The sequence below is a fragment of the Spermophilus citellus genome, assembly GCF_964194105.1.
Source record: "Spermophilus citellus genome assembly, chromosome: 1".
Lineage (NCBI taxonomy): Eukaryota > Metazoa > Chordata > Mammalia > Rodentia > Sciuridae > Spermophilus > Spermophilus citellus.
The window spans coordinates 84217401-84234156 of record NC_138182.1 but is presented as its reverse complement, the minus strand read 5'-3'; the positions used below and the strand labels follow the sequence as shown (position 1 = coordinate 84234156).

The window sequence follows — 16756 nt, the reverse complement described above, 5'->3', positions numbered from 1 at the left end:
TCCTCACCAATATTTATTGTTATTTGTATTCAATAGCTGCCATTCTGACTGGAGTGAGATGAAATCTCAGTGTAGTTTTGATTTGCATTTCTCTAATTACTAGCAATGATGAACATTTTTTCATATATTTGTTGATTCATTGTATATCATCTTCTGAGAAGTATCCATGTTCTTGGCCTATTTATTGATTGGGTTATTTGTTGTTTTGGTGATTAGCTTTTTGAGTTCTTTATATTCCCTAGAGATTAGTGCTCTGATTTGTGAGGGGTAATGATTTGCTCCCAAGATGTAAGCTCTCTGTTCACCTCAAAGATTGTTTTTTTTTTTGTTGTTGTTGTTGTTTTTTTTTGCAGAGAAGAACCTTTTTAGTTTGAGTCCATCCATTTATTGAGTCTTAATTTTAATTTTTGCACTAAAAAAGAAAGAAGTTAAGGAAGTTGGGGCCTAATCCCACATGATGGAGATTAGGGCCTACTTTTTCTTCTACTAGATGCAGGGTCTCTAATTTTATTTCTAGGTCCTTGATCCATTTGAGTTTGGTGAGAGGGGTTTAATTTCATTTTGTTGCATATGGATTTCTAGTTTTCCCAGCACCATTTGTTGAAGAAGCTATCTTTTCTCCAATGCATGTTTTTGGTGCCTTTGTCTAATATAAGATAATTGTACTTTTGTGGGTTAGTCTCTGTGTCCTCTATTCTGTACCATCGGTCTACCAGTCTGTTTTGGTGCCAATACCATGGTGCAGCCAATATTGAAAGCAGTATGGAGATTTCTTGAAAAATTGGGAATGGAACCATCATTTGACCTAGGCATCCCTCTCCTCAGCCTATACCCAAAGGACTTAAAAACAGCATACTACAGGGACACAGCCACATCAATGTTTATAGCAGCACAATTCAGTAGATGAATGGATTAAAAAAATGGCATGTATACATAATGGAATATTACTCAGCAATAAAAGAAAATAAAATCATGGCATTTGCAGGTAAACGGATGGGGTTATAGAAGATAATGCTAAGTGAAGTTAGCCAATCCCAAAAAACCAAATGCCGAATGTTTTCTCTGATATAAGGAGGCTGATTCATAGTGGGTTAGGGAGGGGGAACATGGGAGGAATAGATGAACTCTAGATAGGGCAGAGGAGTTGGAGGGGAAGGGAGGGGGCAGGGGGTTAAAAATGATGGTGGAATGTGATGCACATTATTATCCTAAGTACATGTATGAAGACATGAATTGTTGTGAATATACTTTGTATACAACCAGAGATATGAAAAATTGTGCTCTATATGTGTAATAAGAATTGTAATGCTTTCTGCTGTCATATATAAATAAAAAACAATTAATTAAAAAAAGCTAAAATTTATCAAAATTTACCAACATTAACACTTATTTATAGACCACACCCGGTCCCATTCAGTAGAAAGAAGTGTAAATGAACATAAAGATGTAATATTAAATAATAGCCTCATAAAAGTATCTGTTGTGCATCACTGTACTACTGTGATCATTTACTGACCTCCTCCTGTAGCTGTAGTGGTGAGCTCAGGTTGTTAGTAGTATTCACATAAAATGCTCTGGAACACTGATCATCTCCACTTGAGCAGTTCCTCTCTCCAGTAAATTGTGCATCTTGCAAAAAGTAATCCCTTTTGGGTTTCGAATAGTTTTTACTGTGTATATAATAAATATAACATACAAAGTAGGTATGAATGGCTGTTATTGGTAAGATTTCATGTAGGTCAACAGCAGCTACTAGTTAAGTTTGGGGGAGATCAGAAGTCATACTTGGATTTTCAACTGCATGGGGATTGGTTTGTGCACATGCACACACTGTCCACTCGTCGGCTCTAATTAGGCATTTCACAGCGTTGGCTATTGATAGGAGGCTCTTGTCAAGAGTTAGGATTTCCTAATGCTGAATGTTGTCTGGAACCTGTATGTCATTTATCTCCTTTTAGACAATATAGGCTCCTCTGAATATAGTACATGTTTCCTGAGTTGGATGGCAGCAGAGGTTTCCTTATATGAGTATTGTTTTCTCTTCTAGTTCCATCACCAGGACAGATTCAACATAGAGTCCACAGCGTGGGACATTTCCCAGTGTCTGTCCGGCAGCCTCTTAAAGCCACAGCCTACGTGAGTCCAACTGTTCAAGGCAGCAGTAACATGCCTTTATCCAACGGCTTACAGTTGTATTCCAGCACAGGAATCCCTACCCCAAACAAAGCTGCAGCTTCTGGGATCATGGGCCGCAGCGCACTTCCAAGACCTTCATTGGCAATAAATGGGAGTAACCTGCCTCGGAGCAAAATTGCACAGCCTGTTAGAAGGTAGGCCTGTTGGTTTATATAACTTCATTTGCAGTTTAAGTTCGAAACTGCTCCAGGAACCACCTGACTTGCTTTGACTCAGTTTAACTCAGCAGGTCACTGCCCTGTATGGCCGTACCTGTTTCCTCCTCTTTCTGGAGGACATGCCTTGTGTGGCCAGGTCCTCTTCTCTGATCTCATCTTCTTCTGTAACTTCATACTCTTTTCACTTTTAAGACACTATTTGCTTTAGCTTGAATTTACCAAGGTAAGGCCTATTTCCTGAGCTTTGGTAGTTTCTTCCCACTCTGAGTTACCTGCATGGCTTGCTTCCTGTCTCCTTCAGGTCCTTGCTCACATGACACCACTGTTCAAAATTGTAAGCTCCATGAAGGTGGAGGGTAATTGATTCTTTGGTTCACTGTCACATACTCCCAGTGCCCAGCACAGGGTAGGATCTCAAGTATGTATTAATTGAATCAATCATTTTTATATCGAAATGTGGAAACATTTTGTATGCATATGCATATTCTCTCCCCACACTTATGGTTTAAAAATCATCTTAGTGATACTTAGTATGGGCTTTATCAGCTTATATTGGTAAGTTTGATATGCTTTAGGTTGAGTGTGGTCTTTTTTCCTTTTAAAATTCCAGATTACCTGCAGAAGTCATGTTAGACAAGCTCATGGTCATGTTGTACCCTTCTTGAACTGGACATTCTAGAATGTCTTATGGGGAAAAAAAAAAGCTGAGAGATTGATGATGAGAAAATGAATACAAACAACTCTTAAGAGAAATGAGGATATGAAAGAAGAGAGGGAAGGAACCATAGTGAAAGTTTTAAAGGGATGTTGGAACAGTAATTTTTCTTTATGCATTTTTATAAGCTTTTTATTTTCTGAATAGAAGTAAGCATTACTCAGAACATAAACAATTCAGAAACTATTGCAAAACAGAAGAGAAAATAAAGACTGACCCATAATCTTATTACCCAGGCAGAAATTGTCTGGGTATATGTTTGTTCAATAAATTCTGGCTTATTTCCCTTAGTAAATACAGAGCTGTGTCTTGTTCGTCCTTGAAAAGAATTACATAATTTGACCTGTATAGATTATTATGGACCATCCATTTATCCTTGTATATGTCTCCAAACTAAAGCCCTGGAAAAGTTGCCAGATTATAAGAGAGAGTCTGTTTTTCCAAACTTAAGCAAACACCACATATTATCATTCTTTTTAACATTCTTTGCAATGTGATAGGCAAATCTTTGATTATTAATAAGATTGAAATTTTCTTTATGTTCGTGTGCTATTTATATTCAGTGAAATTGTCATTTATGTTTTTTAGGCCATTTTTCTATTGAAGAGTTTATCTGTTTTTTTCTGATTGAAAAAAAACAATAATTTATACATTGCATAGCAGATTTACTTGTATACATATGACACATGCTGTGAAGGCCCAGAAATGTGAAAGGTACATTTGGGACTGCTCTGCCAGTAGCTTGTCATTACTGAAGGAAGAGCATTGATGGGAGAGATGATCAAAGCAAGTGATGTCACTCATGGGATTATTAACAGTCTGTTTCCTCTTTTCAACCCTTTGTAGTTTCCTGCAGCCTCCAAAGCCTCTGTCTTCACTCAGCACACTGAGGGATGGAAACTGGAGAGATGGTTGCTACTGATGCAGTTTTATGTACCCTTGAAGAATGGGAAAGAAGTGAAAAATGAGGGTTGTGTTACCTAGCTGGCTGGGTAACGGCGGACGTTGGGATATTCTTTCCCTTTTGCATTTTAACATATGTCCTGCGTTGTTTTTCAATGGACCAATCACCAGAGACTAATTATTGCACTTAAATATTTGCCTGAGATACTGCAACATTCTCAAACCTGTGGTTGCAGTATTGTGACACTTAGATCTAGGAAGTTTTTGTAGAACTGCTCTGTACCTGAATACTTTTTGAGAGAACTGAAATGTATCAATAATGCTTTGCCATATGAGGTTTTTTTTTTTTTTTAAAGTAACTTGTTCAATTTACTTAAGTGTTCTAAACATCTTTCCATTACATGTTCTGTATTTTAATACATTGCATATTTACAACTAGGTTCTATAACATATGCTTTGAATTTTACTTTTTTATAGTTTACAGGAATTTTATTTTTTGTGCCTATTTCTTTTTACACCTATGTGAACCACTATGAAACAACTTAAATTTTGTGCCATAAAAATATTTTTGTGGTAAGGTACTATTTTTTTAGCTCTAGGAATATATCAGCAAAAATACATCATACAATTTGGGACACAATTTTATGTTGAATGAGCACAACATGATCTGAAGTGTTGCAAAGAGATAGCCAGACAGCAGAGTTAAACCGTCTTGTCTTTTTCATTGTTAATTTATTGTCGTCCATGGATTTCATATTTATAATGGCATCACAAGCTCATTGCACTTAATACCTGCAATGTTTGCTACTATACCACAATTGATTTTTCAATACTTTATTACAAAAGATGAAACAGTAATGTTTTATTAACAATGCTTCTGGAAATGAATGCATTTTAAAGCAAATAAACCCTTTTGATAGACCTTTTACAAAACCCATTTGCACTAATGAATGCTTTCTTATGGTATATGACTTAATATTTGTTACTGTGTACACTGCTGTTTTGGAATGTTCAGAAATAAAGACTCTATTTCAGCAAATCAGGTCATGCATGAATGTGCATCACGAACACGAAGAATACCATGCTTATTATGTTTCATTACAGTTGTGAAAATGATTATCATGGCCATATAGGTTATCTTGGACCAGGACATTTATATTTTAAGTAGGTAGATTTAGAATAATGACATTTTGTAAAAATTATTTTTCTCTAAAATACTTCTGATAAGAAATGTGAGGTTTCAGTTTTGTAAGGTTTGGTTATCATTTAGAAAGGCCCCAAAATGCATTTATGAATGAACACTGTCAGCAGAGATTTTAATATTTTATGCAAGTTCAATTTGGAATGATTTCTCAGTAAAATTGCAAAGTGGTGGCATTTTTCTGCATTATATTTTATATGAGTTGGGAAACATCACCTGAAAGTATTACGGAAAGTTTAGGCAAAGGTGTTTTTTTTTTTTTTTTTTTTTTTTTTTTTTTTTTTTTTTTTTTTTTTAAGAGAGAGTGAGAAAGAGGGGGACAGAGAGAGAGAGAATTTTAACATTTATTTATTCTTAGTTCTCGGCGGACACAACATCTTCGTTTGTATGTGGTGCTGAGGATCGAACCCGGGCCGCACGCACGCTAGGCGAGCGCGCTACCGCTTGAGCCACATCGCCAGCCCCAGGCAAAGGTGTTTTTGTTTTTTCCCAAAGGCATAGACAGAGGTTTATTTAGGAATGTAGATACTTATTCAAGGGAGAATGGGAGCAATCTAGAGAGTTATCTTTGAGGTAAAGCAAAGAACATTCATTTAAGGGAGAATGTGGGCCACTTTGGGAAGAGAGATAGGCAAAGGTTTTTGTTGGTTTTAAGATGGAATTCCACCAACAGTCATTAGAGGTTTTCATTAGAATTATATGCAAAGGCATATTCTTTTTTTTATCTAGAACTGAAAGGACCATTAACAAAATTGAAATGTGAGCAAGAGAAGGTGAGATATGAAAGAGGAGATAGTAGTTGCTGAACATTTCTGTAGTGACGAGAACTGGGCAAGGTATTTTGTATACATTTGTCTAATTCTGTTCTATCATCTGTTACAGCCTTTTTAAAGGTGATGAATTCCACAAAAGTGCCATCAGCCTTTGGAAGACATTTAGCTGGCAAATAGTCAAGCTGATGTTGGAATCCTAGTTCTTCTGTATCAAAAGGGTTTTAATACCTACTATTAAACTGTCTTCCTGTAATCGCACGTAATTATTACCATTATTTTTTGTAGTATTTGAGATTGAACCCAAGACCTCACATATGCTTGGCAAGTGCTATACCATGGAGCTGCAAACACAGCCCCAACTTATATTTTTAAAAATAAGTTCACATTTGAGGAAATGAAAGGATTCAATTCATTTTCAGTCCAAATATTTTATGTATTTTTTAAAAAGTCTTATTTCTTGGGATTAAAAAAAATCTTGGATTTGATATTTTTCATGGGCAGAGAGAGTAAAGCCAAGAACAAGTAAGTTGATGACATCATGTTAGGTGGAGAATGCTATGGAGGAAAAAAAATCAAGGAAGGAGAGCTGGGGAAATTGGGGCGGGGAGGGATCACACTGAAAAGGATCATCTGAGTAGGTATCATTAAGATCTGACATTGAGCAAAGACCTTGAAGGTGATGAGAGTTAGTCCTGGAGATATTTCATAATATTTTTTACCTGGAGTTCTACAGAACACAAAATAGGGGTGATTTTCACTATGCTAGGAGAGTGCGTGACCATTATCATTCCAGCTGTGCAGGAGAGAATTCAATACATTGTGCACCATGGATACTGGAGGATTGTGCACAACTTTCAAATTGTGGTCCCCACATCAGCAGCCATAGTCTTTTGGGGACTTGTCAGGAATGCATAATCTTAGGCCCCACACCCATCTATTGGATTAGTCCTGTAGTTGAATTGCAGAGTGCTCTTGAGAGAGGCCACTGGAAAGGAAGGAAAGCCCGTGTGGAGGCTGTGGACAGAGCATTCCTGTGTGCTGAGGAAGAGCAAGGAGGAAAGTAGTAGGGAGGTCAAAAGGGTGACAGGTAAGGCTAGGTGGGTATGGGGGACCTCAGTAACTTTAATTTTACTCTGTAAAAATGGGAAGTTTTTGCATGATTTTGAGCAGCAGAGTATGATTTGACATTTTTACTTTTTTTTTTCTTTTTACGATTTTGGGGATTGAACTTGGGACCTTGTACTTGCTATGCAAGCACTCCACCATTAAGCTCCATACCTATCCTGATTTGGCACTTTTTAAAATGTTTCTCTGGAATTTGATGAAAATGGACTGTTTGAGGGCAAGTGTGGATGCTGGCAAAATGACAATCAAGGTCTTTTAAATCTCATCTCTGAAGTGACATCTGAATGTAAACACAAGGAGGCAAGAATCCTTGAGGCCACCTTAGAAGCTGCTCTTAGAACATTGTCTGTAGCTTTACTAGATAGGTGCCAATCTAATTTCCAAATTGGTTGTGCCAGTTTACATTTTTAAAGCAAAATATGAAAATTCCAGTTGTTGCACATCTTTGGTGGTGGTAGCTTTTAACCTTAATTTAATCATCCTCTTTTATAGATTTCACATCCTCTTTTATAGATTCCTGTCCAGTACTTTTGGCCTATTTTTCTGTTGGGGTTTTCTTACTGATTTGTAGTGGTTCTTTATACCTTCTGCTATGAAACCTCTTGTCAGTTATATGCATCATGAACCTAGCTGCACACTCTGTAGCTTGCCTTTTAATTCTTTCAATAGGGCATTTTGATGAATAGAATTATTCACTTTAACATTGAACCAATTTGTCATGATTTTTAAAGGTTAGTCCTTTTGTATGTTGCCTAAGGAATACGTATGTCCTTAACCACTGGGATCATGAATATTTATTGTGTTCTAGAAGTTTTATTATTTTGCTTTTCGCTTAGGCTTATAATCCATCTTGATTTGGCTTTGTGGACTATGCAAGGTAGGGTTACAGTTGTATTTTCTAGTGTCTAGTGTCCTGTTAACACTTACTAAAACACAGCAGGTGTCTGTGCGTGTGCACGTGTTTCCAACCTATCTCCTCTTACACCAGAACCATGCTGTTTGAATCACTGCAGCCCTATGATAAATTTTCCTAAGTAGCAGAGAAGTCCTGTTACCTTACTTTCCCTTCAGTAGTGTCTTGGCTATGCTATCCCTTTCCTCTCCATATTTGTATTTTAACAAGCTGCTGTTGGAATTTTGGTCAGGAATGCGTTCTGTTAGGGGAAAATTGAAGCTGAACCATTTTGAGTCTCATACTCCGTGAACCTGGTCTGTCCCTTCTCTTATTGATTCAAGTCGTCTTTAATTTCTCACTAAAATGAGCTCTAGTGGGCATGGTGGCACATACCTGTAATCCCAGTGGCTCAGGAGGCTGAGCCAGGAGAATCGCGAGTTCAAAGTCAGCTTCAGCGACAGCAGGTACTAAGTAACTCAGTGAGACCTGTTAAATAGGATGTGGCTCTGTGGTCGAGTGCCCCAATATTTTTTAAAATTTCATTTTCACTGGCTTGTTTTGAATGCTTTATTCAACATCCTTAAATATAGATATGTTAGAATCTTTACACATAGTCAGATATATAGATGTCAGATTGATTTTTTTCCCTTTCCTGTCCTTATAATTTTCTCTTATTTGCCTATGATTTTTAATGCAATATTATTTAAATAATAATAGGTATCGTTCTCTGCTAATTTCAGAAGGAAAGCTCTATTTTTTATACTTGAGTTTCAAGCTTGCTAATAATATATTCTTATAAGAGTATGGGTTTTAACAGTTTTCTGCATCTATTAAAGTACTATTTTGTTTAATCAATCAACAGATTAAGATTGTATTTTACTTAAATGAATTTTTCTAATGTTGAATCAAGCTTGAAGTATTCAGATTAATCCAACTCACTTATGCTGGGTTAGTCTCTTAAAAAACATGGGTTTGATTTACTAATATTTCTATTTTTATTCAGTGTTATAAAGTCACAATGTTACCCAGACTGTTCTAGATAAGCAAAGACAACAGGTCTCCAATTGTTTTTCTGAGGTGAACACTATCTGGAAACACTTGTGTTATACTAAAGTTATTTCTCCCTTAAATATGTGATAAGCCCTGGCAGTACAGCCATCAGGGCTGAGAGTCCAGGTCAAGTCATGCTTTTAAAATGTGATGTTATGTCCACTTACTCTAAGTAAGAGCATGATGATTTAAATGATGGGTGTTTCTATTTTTCCCCATAGTTGTGTCAAATTTTGCTTTCTGTCTTTTTAAGCCATATGACTTTGGTATGTACATGTTTAGCACATTTTATCTTCCTGTGCTTATGCAATTCAGATTTCAGCCAGGAAATGGGAAGGAGAGACCCTACGTAGATTCTGGGGTTCTTTGAAATTCAGAGAAAATAGCCGTGCAAACAAACCATGCAACATTTATGGAGAGAAAGGAAGGATTGTAGTGATGGCACCAAGGTTGTGACCAGCTTCAGTGTAGCCTGAGTGTAATTGTTCTATCCTAGAAGAGGCCCGGAGTTCATTCATTAACAGATATTTACTGAGAGGACATTACTTGCTGCTTTTTTTTTTTTTTTTTTTTTGGTGATGTGGAGGACAAATGTTTAGTTATGGGAGTTACATTCTTAATTCTGGTGAGAAAGATTCAAAGCAAGTAAATAAATTTTTTTTCCTTTCAGAAAGGAGCAAACAGGGGCTAAGAGATAGAATGGTAGTGGGTGGGGGGAAGGGGACAAGGATGATTTGCCTAGAGCCCTCCAGGAAGGCCTGAGCAGAAGACACAGAAGCTGAAGATGTAGGAGTTTGAGAAGGGGCAGAGATGGAAAAGAATTTATAATGTTTGAAAGACCAGGAGAAGGCTACTCTGGCTGGACCTTAGTGTGCTAATGGCAAGACCAGTGATGTGATTTGACCAGTAGAAAATGAAAGTGTGGAACCCTTTGCTGAAAGCATATTAAGAATTTGAGGATGTTTATAGTAGAGCATCAAACCAAGCATGAGGCCCTCTGAGCATGGGACCCTGTGCCACACTGTACATGACCATGAAGCCAACCCTGAGTGGTGGGGACGAGGCAGATCCATAGAGCTGCTAGTCTATATTAAGGACTTTGGATTTTATTCCAAGTTTAATGGGGAACATAATAATACTAACATTCCTATATTATTCCTATGTGGCACACAATAATGTAATCTCTACACAGCCTTATGAAGTTAAATACTGTTATTACTCCCATTTTAAACATGAAGAAACCAGGGTACAGAAAGGTTAAGAACTTGCCCAAGGTCACAGAGCTAATAAGTGGCAGAGCCTGGATTCAAAGCCAGACTTTTCAGCAAAATTTGTCTTCTAGAATGAGAAGGGATTAAAGCGCTCAGATGGGAACAGGCACAAAGTAGACAGGCATTCCTTGTTGAGAGACCTATACATACAAGAGAACAGTTTGCAAGGAACTACGGCTTAATTGCTGGGTGAAGCTGGTGCTTTAATTTAGCTGCATCATAGTGGGTGGCGAAGTGCTATAAGAAACTAAGCTGAAGGGATGGGCAGGAGCTCTTAGGGAGAGCTTGCAAGATAGGAATGGGACCTGGGTCTCTCTGAGGGAAAATGTAAGGGCAAGAGGGGGCTCTAATCCTGGGAGCCAGGGCTCTGTGCAAGTATCACAAACTAGCTATTTAAAACAGAACTCCCCCCTCCCCCCACCATTATTTCTTTATTGGTAAAACATCTCTTTCAGCTACTTTGAAATATAGATTATGAATAACAAAAGTCATCGTGTGTGCTGTTTATCAGAGCTGACTCCTCCTGGGTAACTGATTTTGTCCCTGTGAACAAACAACTCCCTTCTCCTTAGCCCCACTCTATCCCACCTCTGGTAACCACATTTTCTCTCCTATGAGTTAAACTTTGAGATTCCACCAATAAGTGAGATCATCTGGTATTAGTGTCTCCGTGCCAGCAATCCACCTCTTTGGGTATATATCCCAAGGGATTGGAATTAGTATTGCAAATGAGCTCCATGTTCATTGCAACACTATTTATAATATTCAACAAGGGGAAACAACCCAAACGTCCATCAGTAGTAGAAAGGATTTTAAGAAGCATCATGTCCACCATGGGATGGTCATTTGTCTCATAGAGATGGATAGACTAGAAGGAAAAATTAGGAAGAGATGTGGAGATGGTAGCCGAGGGCTTGATGAAAGACTTTGGTTTCAGTAGAGCTACTGGTTTGCACTTGGCAGATTTTCGGTGAACCTCGTATCCCGGGATTAGAGGTAAGTGAGGGTGTGGTCTGTTCTCCCACAACCTTGCAGGTCAAGACGTTGTGCTTTACCAAATGGCTTGCCATGGCATAAGGTGGTCGTCCTTTTTTCTACTCCACTACCATTTTCCTAATTGCACCCTGCTTGAGGGCTAAGCTGTGACAGGCCTTTTACATTTCACCAGAGCAGCACTTCAGGTCCCGCACTTCAGTTGTGTTACTGAAGACTGATGTATTAGCTGGGTTTTCTCCCAGAGAGGATCCTGAGACAGGTGGTTAAGTTGGAGGTGCAGGAAATGTACAGGTGAGGGGGGAATTGAGAGATGACTGGGAAGGAAGCAAAGGGTTATGTAGTTGACCCCAGCGGGCAACTGCCAATAACGCCCACAAGGAACTTCTGAGAAATGGTATGCACACCTCAGAACTGTCCCATTCAGGAGTGGAGGTATTTGTACACCACCTCCCGTAAGGGGAGGGTCGAGGGATGCCCCTGATGGGGAGTTCCCCAGAGTTCCTGTTGGATGGCAAAGCTGCCTTCCCCAGTTCAAAGAAAGCTCTCAGCTGGCTGACAGAATCTTCCACAGCTATCTAGGTCAGGGTGGGCAAAGTATGGCCCATTGTTCAAAATCCACCTACCTCTTGGTACAAGCTAATAATGGTTCTAATTTTTATAGTTGTTTTTAAAAAATATTGTGGAGGAGGGGCAAGATGGCAGATTGGCCTGAGGCCGCATTTCTCCTGGCTTGGCTACCCAGAACTCAAACAGCAGGAATGCCACATCTCCCCAAGGCTTAGAGTGATAAATCCTGAGACTGGAGGGGCAGTCTGCCCTGGCCAAACCAGGGACAGTTTGACTCATTAGTTGGGTATTTAAAAAACAAAACAGAAAAAAACTCTCCCAGAGTTTATAGCTGATCTGGGAGCCATCTTGGGACAGCAGCGTGGAAGAGCCATGGAAACTGGAAACCCGTATCTATGAGTTTGCAGCTAGGTCTGTGTGTGCCTGTCTGAGCCTAGCAAACCTGTGGAAAATCAGAAACTGGGAGCATTTCCCCCCAGGGAACACAAGTTCGAGAGGCTGGAGAGAGCTGGGCTCGCCCAGCTCCCTGAGTCTTGTAGCACTCAGGGACTGTCTGGTGGGCTATAGCAGGTCAGAGGTTGGAAGAGAGGATGTGACAGTAATTTGCTGTCAGCCCGCCCAGCCACTGGTCCAGTACCCACTGGGTTCCTGGAGCCCCCGGGCTGGCACTCAACTGCGTCCCAGCACCAGTGTGGTCCTGGACTCCCTCCCCAGTCCAGCATCCACCAGTCCCCAGGACATGCTAGGTTTGACACCCAATAGGGCCCTCTAGCTCCCTAGTCCCCAATCTCCCAACCCTGCCCTGGCCCCCATCCCAGCCCATTGCTCCAAGACTAGGCCTGCAGCTAGCACCAGCCTATAGTCCTGCTTCCCCGCCAGACCCACCTAGTCCAGCACACAGCTTCACCGGCTGGCCTGCCAGACCTGGTGCCCAGGCTTGAGCCACCTGGCACAGAAGACCTGGACTCCCAACATGGCCAGGCTCCATCTTGCCCCACACACCACTTAGCCACCAGACCTGCCCAGCCCAGCACATAGACTTGCTGTTGGTCCCCAGGATCCAGTGCCAGGCCCTGAATCACCTGCCCCTGAGACATGGTCAACTGCTTTGCTGCCCACCCGCAACTCGGTTTCTTATGTACTTCACTTCACCTCCAGGCCTGCAGCCCAGCCTGCCCACATTACTCTTCCAAGAAGTGAAATTAGGAAGTTATAAACCCCAAACTTCAACATAGTGAGCAACACAATAAAAGGAAGGATGCACAACCCCCTGTTCATACTCCCAGGCTTAGATCATACCTCAACAAGAAAGCCAGATGGGCAGTCAGTGAACACATATATTCGCTCACTATTTTGTCTACCATAGTAGATACAACTCCTTAATTTCTTACCATTTAACCAAGATTTTTTTTTTTCTATTCTTTTTTTTTTTGTTGTTGTTGTTGCTTGTTTGTTGTGGTAGTAGTTCCATTTTGCTTTTTGCTTTTGGGTTTCCATATTGGATTTTTGTTTTATTTGAATGTGTACTGACTGATTCAAGGACTCCTACATGTATTCATATCTGTCTCTTCATTTCTAGCCTTGTTTTTCTTTTTTTCTATTTTCTTTATTGTTGTAGTTTGTGTTTTTCAAAGGTGTTATTTTTTCATGCTCTGTATTTTGGAGGGCTAGGGCTTATGGTTACCTTATTTTGATTTTCTTTTGTATCATCTTTATCACTACTATCTCCCTCTTATCTCCCTCTCTCTTATTTCTCTATTCCTGAAATCCAAATTCCATTCTCTCTCTCTCCTCTTTTATATTCTTCTGTTTTTTCATCCTCTTTCAAACTAACCACGTATCCTAAGTTACCACTGCATCTGTCCTATTCACTCTTTGAAATTGCAAACTCTTTTCTACTCCTATCTCTTCTTCTTTACACATACTCAACTCTGTCCTTAACACTTCTTAATACTAATTGACGTATTCAATGTCTACCCCTACCACCAATGTCACAGTGATAGTTAATACAGCAGAAGGCATAAACGCCTCATGTTTGATTTTTAAGCCAGATATAATACATGATTATGTACTATTTTTACTGATGGAAATTGCTTATCCCACTATCCCTACATATCATACTAATTAACCCTAGATTTCAAAATAGGAACTAAGGACCTAGTCTACTGCTACATATTGTTTGCATACATTGTTGCTATCATGGGCTCCCCACCATCCATGAGGTACTAGTAACATAGAGGGATGCTATAAACCCATAAAACTCTACAGCATTAGGTCCATCCAGATAGATGGATAGACACACAAACAATATGAAAAATCAAGGGAACAAGCCATCCCAAATAACCCAGACTACCTCAATAGTAAACTCCTTTGACATCACAGTGGAGGAAACGTCTGAGACAGAATTCAGAAAATTCATGGTTAAACTGATCTAGGAGATAAAAGATGACATAAGACATAAAATCAGAGAGAAAATACAAGAAGTGAAAGATCATTTAAACAAAGAGATGGAGATCCTGAAGAAGAATCAATCAGAAATTCTCTGAATGAAGGAATTAATAAACCAAATTAAAAATTCAGTTGAAAGCATCACCAATAGACTAGACCATTTGGAAGATAGTTTTAGACAACGAAGATAAAACATATAATTTAGAAAGTAAAGTTGACCAGGGGGAAAAGATATTAAAAGACCATGAACAGAAAGTGCAAGAAATATGGGATAACATGAAAAGACCAAACTGAAGATTTATCAGAGTAGATGAAGTCTCAGAGATACAAACCAAAGGAATGCACAAATTTTTCAATGAAATGATATAAAAAAATTTCCCAAACCTTAAGAGCAAAATGGAAAATCAAATACAGGATTGCTGGGTGCGGTGTCACACACCTGTAATCCCAGCAGCTCAGGAGATCATGAGTTCAAAGGCAGCCTCAGCAATGGTGAGGCACCAGGCAACTCATTGAGATCCTGCTTTTAAATAAAATACAAAATAGGGCTGGGGATGTGGCTCAGTGGTCGAGTGCCCCTGAGTTCAATCCCCAGTACCACACACACACACACACACACACACACACACACACACACAGAAAGAAAATACAGCAGGCTTACAGAACCCCACATATACAAAATTACAACAGACCCACACCAAGTAACATTATTATGGAAAGGCCTAACATACAGAATAAGGATAGAAATTTAAAGGCTTCTAGAGAAGTAATATTGAGAGGGAAACCAACCTGATCTCAGCTAATTTCTCAACCCAGACCCTCAAAGCTAGGAGGTCTTGGAATAATATATGCCAAGCTCTAAAAGAAAATGGATGGCAACCAACAATACTATACCCATCAAAATTAAGCTTCAGAGTTTAAGATGAAATAAAATCCTTCCAAGATAAACAAAAGTTAAAAGAATTCACAACTAGAAACACTGCATTACAAAACAAACTCAATAAAATATTTCATGAAGGCCAGGAGCTTGGATTGGAAACCCACGTGCCCCATCTCACCCAGAGCTAGGAATCCCTGCACCCACATGGAGAGGAACCCCACACCTACACAGAGAGGAACACTGCACTACGGTTCCCTATCCACCAACATGTGGCTGCACCCAAACCACCACCATCTTGAGACACTGTAGCCACTACCATAGCCCTTCCCACATGGTAATCTCCACCATGGGACAACAGGGCCAGGTGGCAGCTGCCTATTGCAGCACCACATGCCGCAGTGTGCCATCACCGAACAGGCTGCCCAACACAATCACACAGCCCATCCTTCTAGCCCATCTCTGAAAGCAGTTGGGACACCTCCACCACCATCTTGGGTGACCTTTGCTGCCACCTCCGCCACTTTTAGTTGGGGCAGATTCCATCTTGGGACACTGACTGAGGCCTGGAAGCCCAACAGCAAGGTACCTGCAGGCTTGATACTACTGCTGCCACCAACTAGGGATATGGCTTCCATCTAGGGACAACAACCAGGACTTGAAAGACCATCACCAAGGTCCCTGTGGACCCAGTTGCACCAGAGGTATCCCTACTAGGAGTACTAACAGTCACCATCCTGTTGCAGAGGAGCCTTACATGGGGTCTCTGCTCTCACTTTTTTTCCCTCCTGCTAACAGCCAACTTATTTTGATTCCCCTTTCACTCATTCTATAATGCCATACCTCTATATTCTCACATCCTACCCCCCTCTTCTCTCTCTGTCCACCACTAGAAACTGTAAACCCTTATGCAAACCTACTGGATATATGGTAGAAGACAGCTGTACTCATCATTTCTATTTATAGCAGCAAAATTGTAAGTGTCTAAATTGAAGCTAATTGATTTATGGCTGCATATTAGTTGCATTGGATACTGCAAACATTGACCTCCCCCTTGAGGTATACCTAACCTGCAGGGACACCACAAGATTTTAGGGTAGAACCTGAAATACCTCAGATCTGTACTGCAAGAGAGGAAGACACGTAGACAATAGGAAAAAAAAAAAGTAAGGGAAGAAAATGCCCCAAACAAACCAAGATACTATAATAATAGAATCCATGGACAGTGCAGTAGATGAAATGTCAGAGAAGGAGTTCAGAATGTACATAATTAAAATGATCTGTGAATTAAAGAATGACCTAAAAGAGCAAATACAGGCAAAAATTAATCACTTCAGCAAAGAGGTAAGAGAGCAAATACAGGTAGCAAAAGATTACTTCAAGAAAGAGAGATTTTGAAAAAACAAAGAAACAAACAGAAATCCTTGAAATGAAGGAAATAATAAACCAAATAAAAATCCAATCGAAAGCATCATCAACAGACTAGATCACTTGGAAGACAGAACCTCAGACAATGAAGACAAAATATACAATCTGGAAAATAGAGTTGACCATACAGAAGATAGTAAGAAATAATGAACA

The 16756-nt window shown here is 39.6% G+C and overlaps 1 protein-coding gene across 1 annotated transcript in view; it reads left to right on the top strand.

The window, feature by feature from the left end:
* Nucleotides 1-5117, top strand: part of SLAIN1 (SLAIN motif family member 1) — a 63586-nt gene extending 58469 nt beyond the window's left edge. Inside the window, exons 6-7 of the mRNA XM_081302734.1 lie at nucleotides 2048-2330; nucleotides 3916-5117. Coding sequence (XP_081158860.1) covers nucleotides 2048-2330; nucleotides 3916-3991 — 359 coding nt within the window. The 3' untranslated portion in view covers nucleotides 3992-5117. The remainder of the gene's footprint in view (nucleotides 1-2047; nucleotides 2331-3915) is intronic.
* Nucleotides 5118-16756: the final 11639 nt, after the last annotated feature.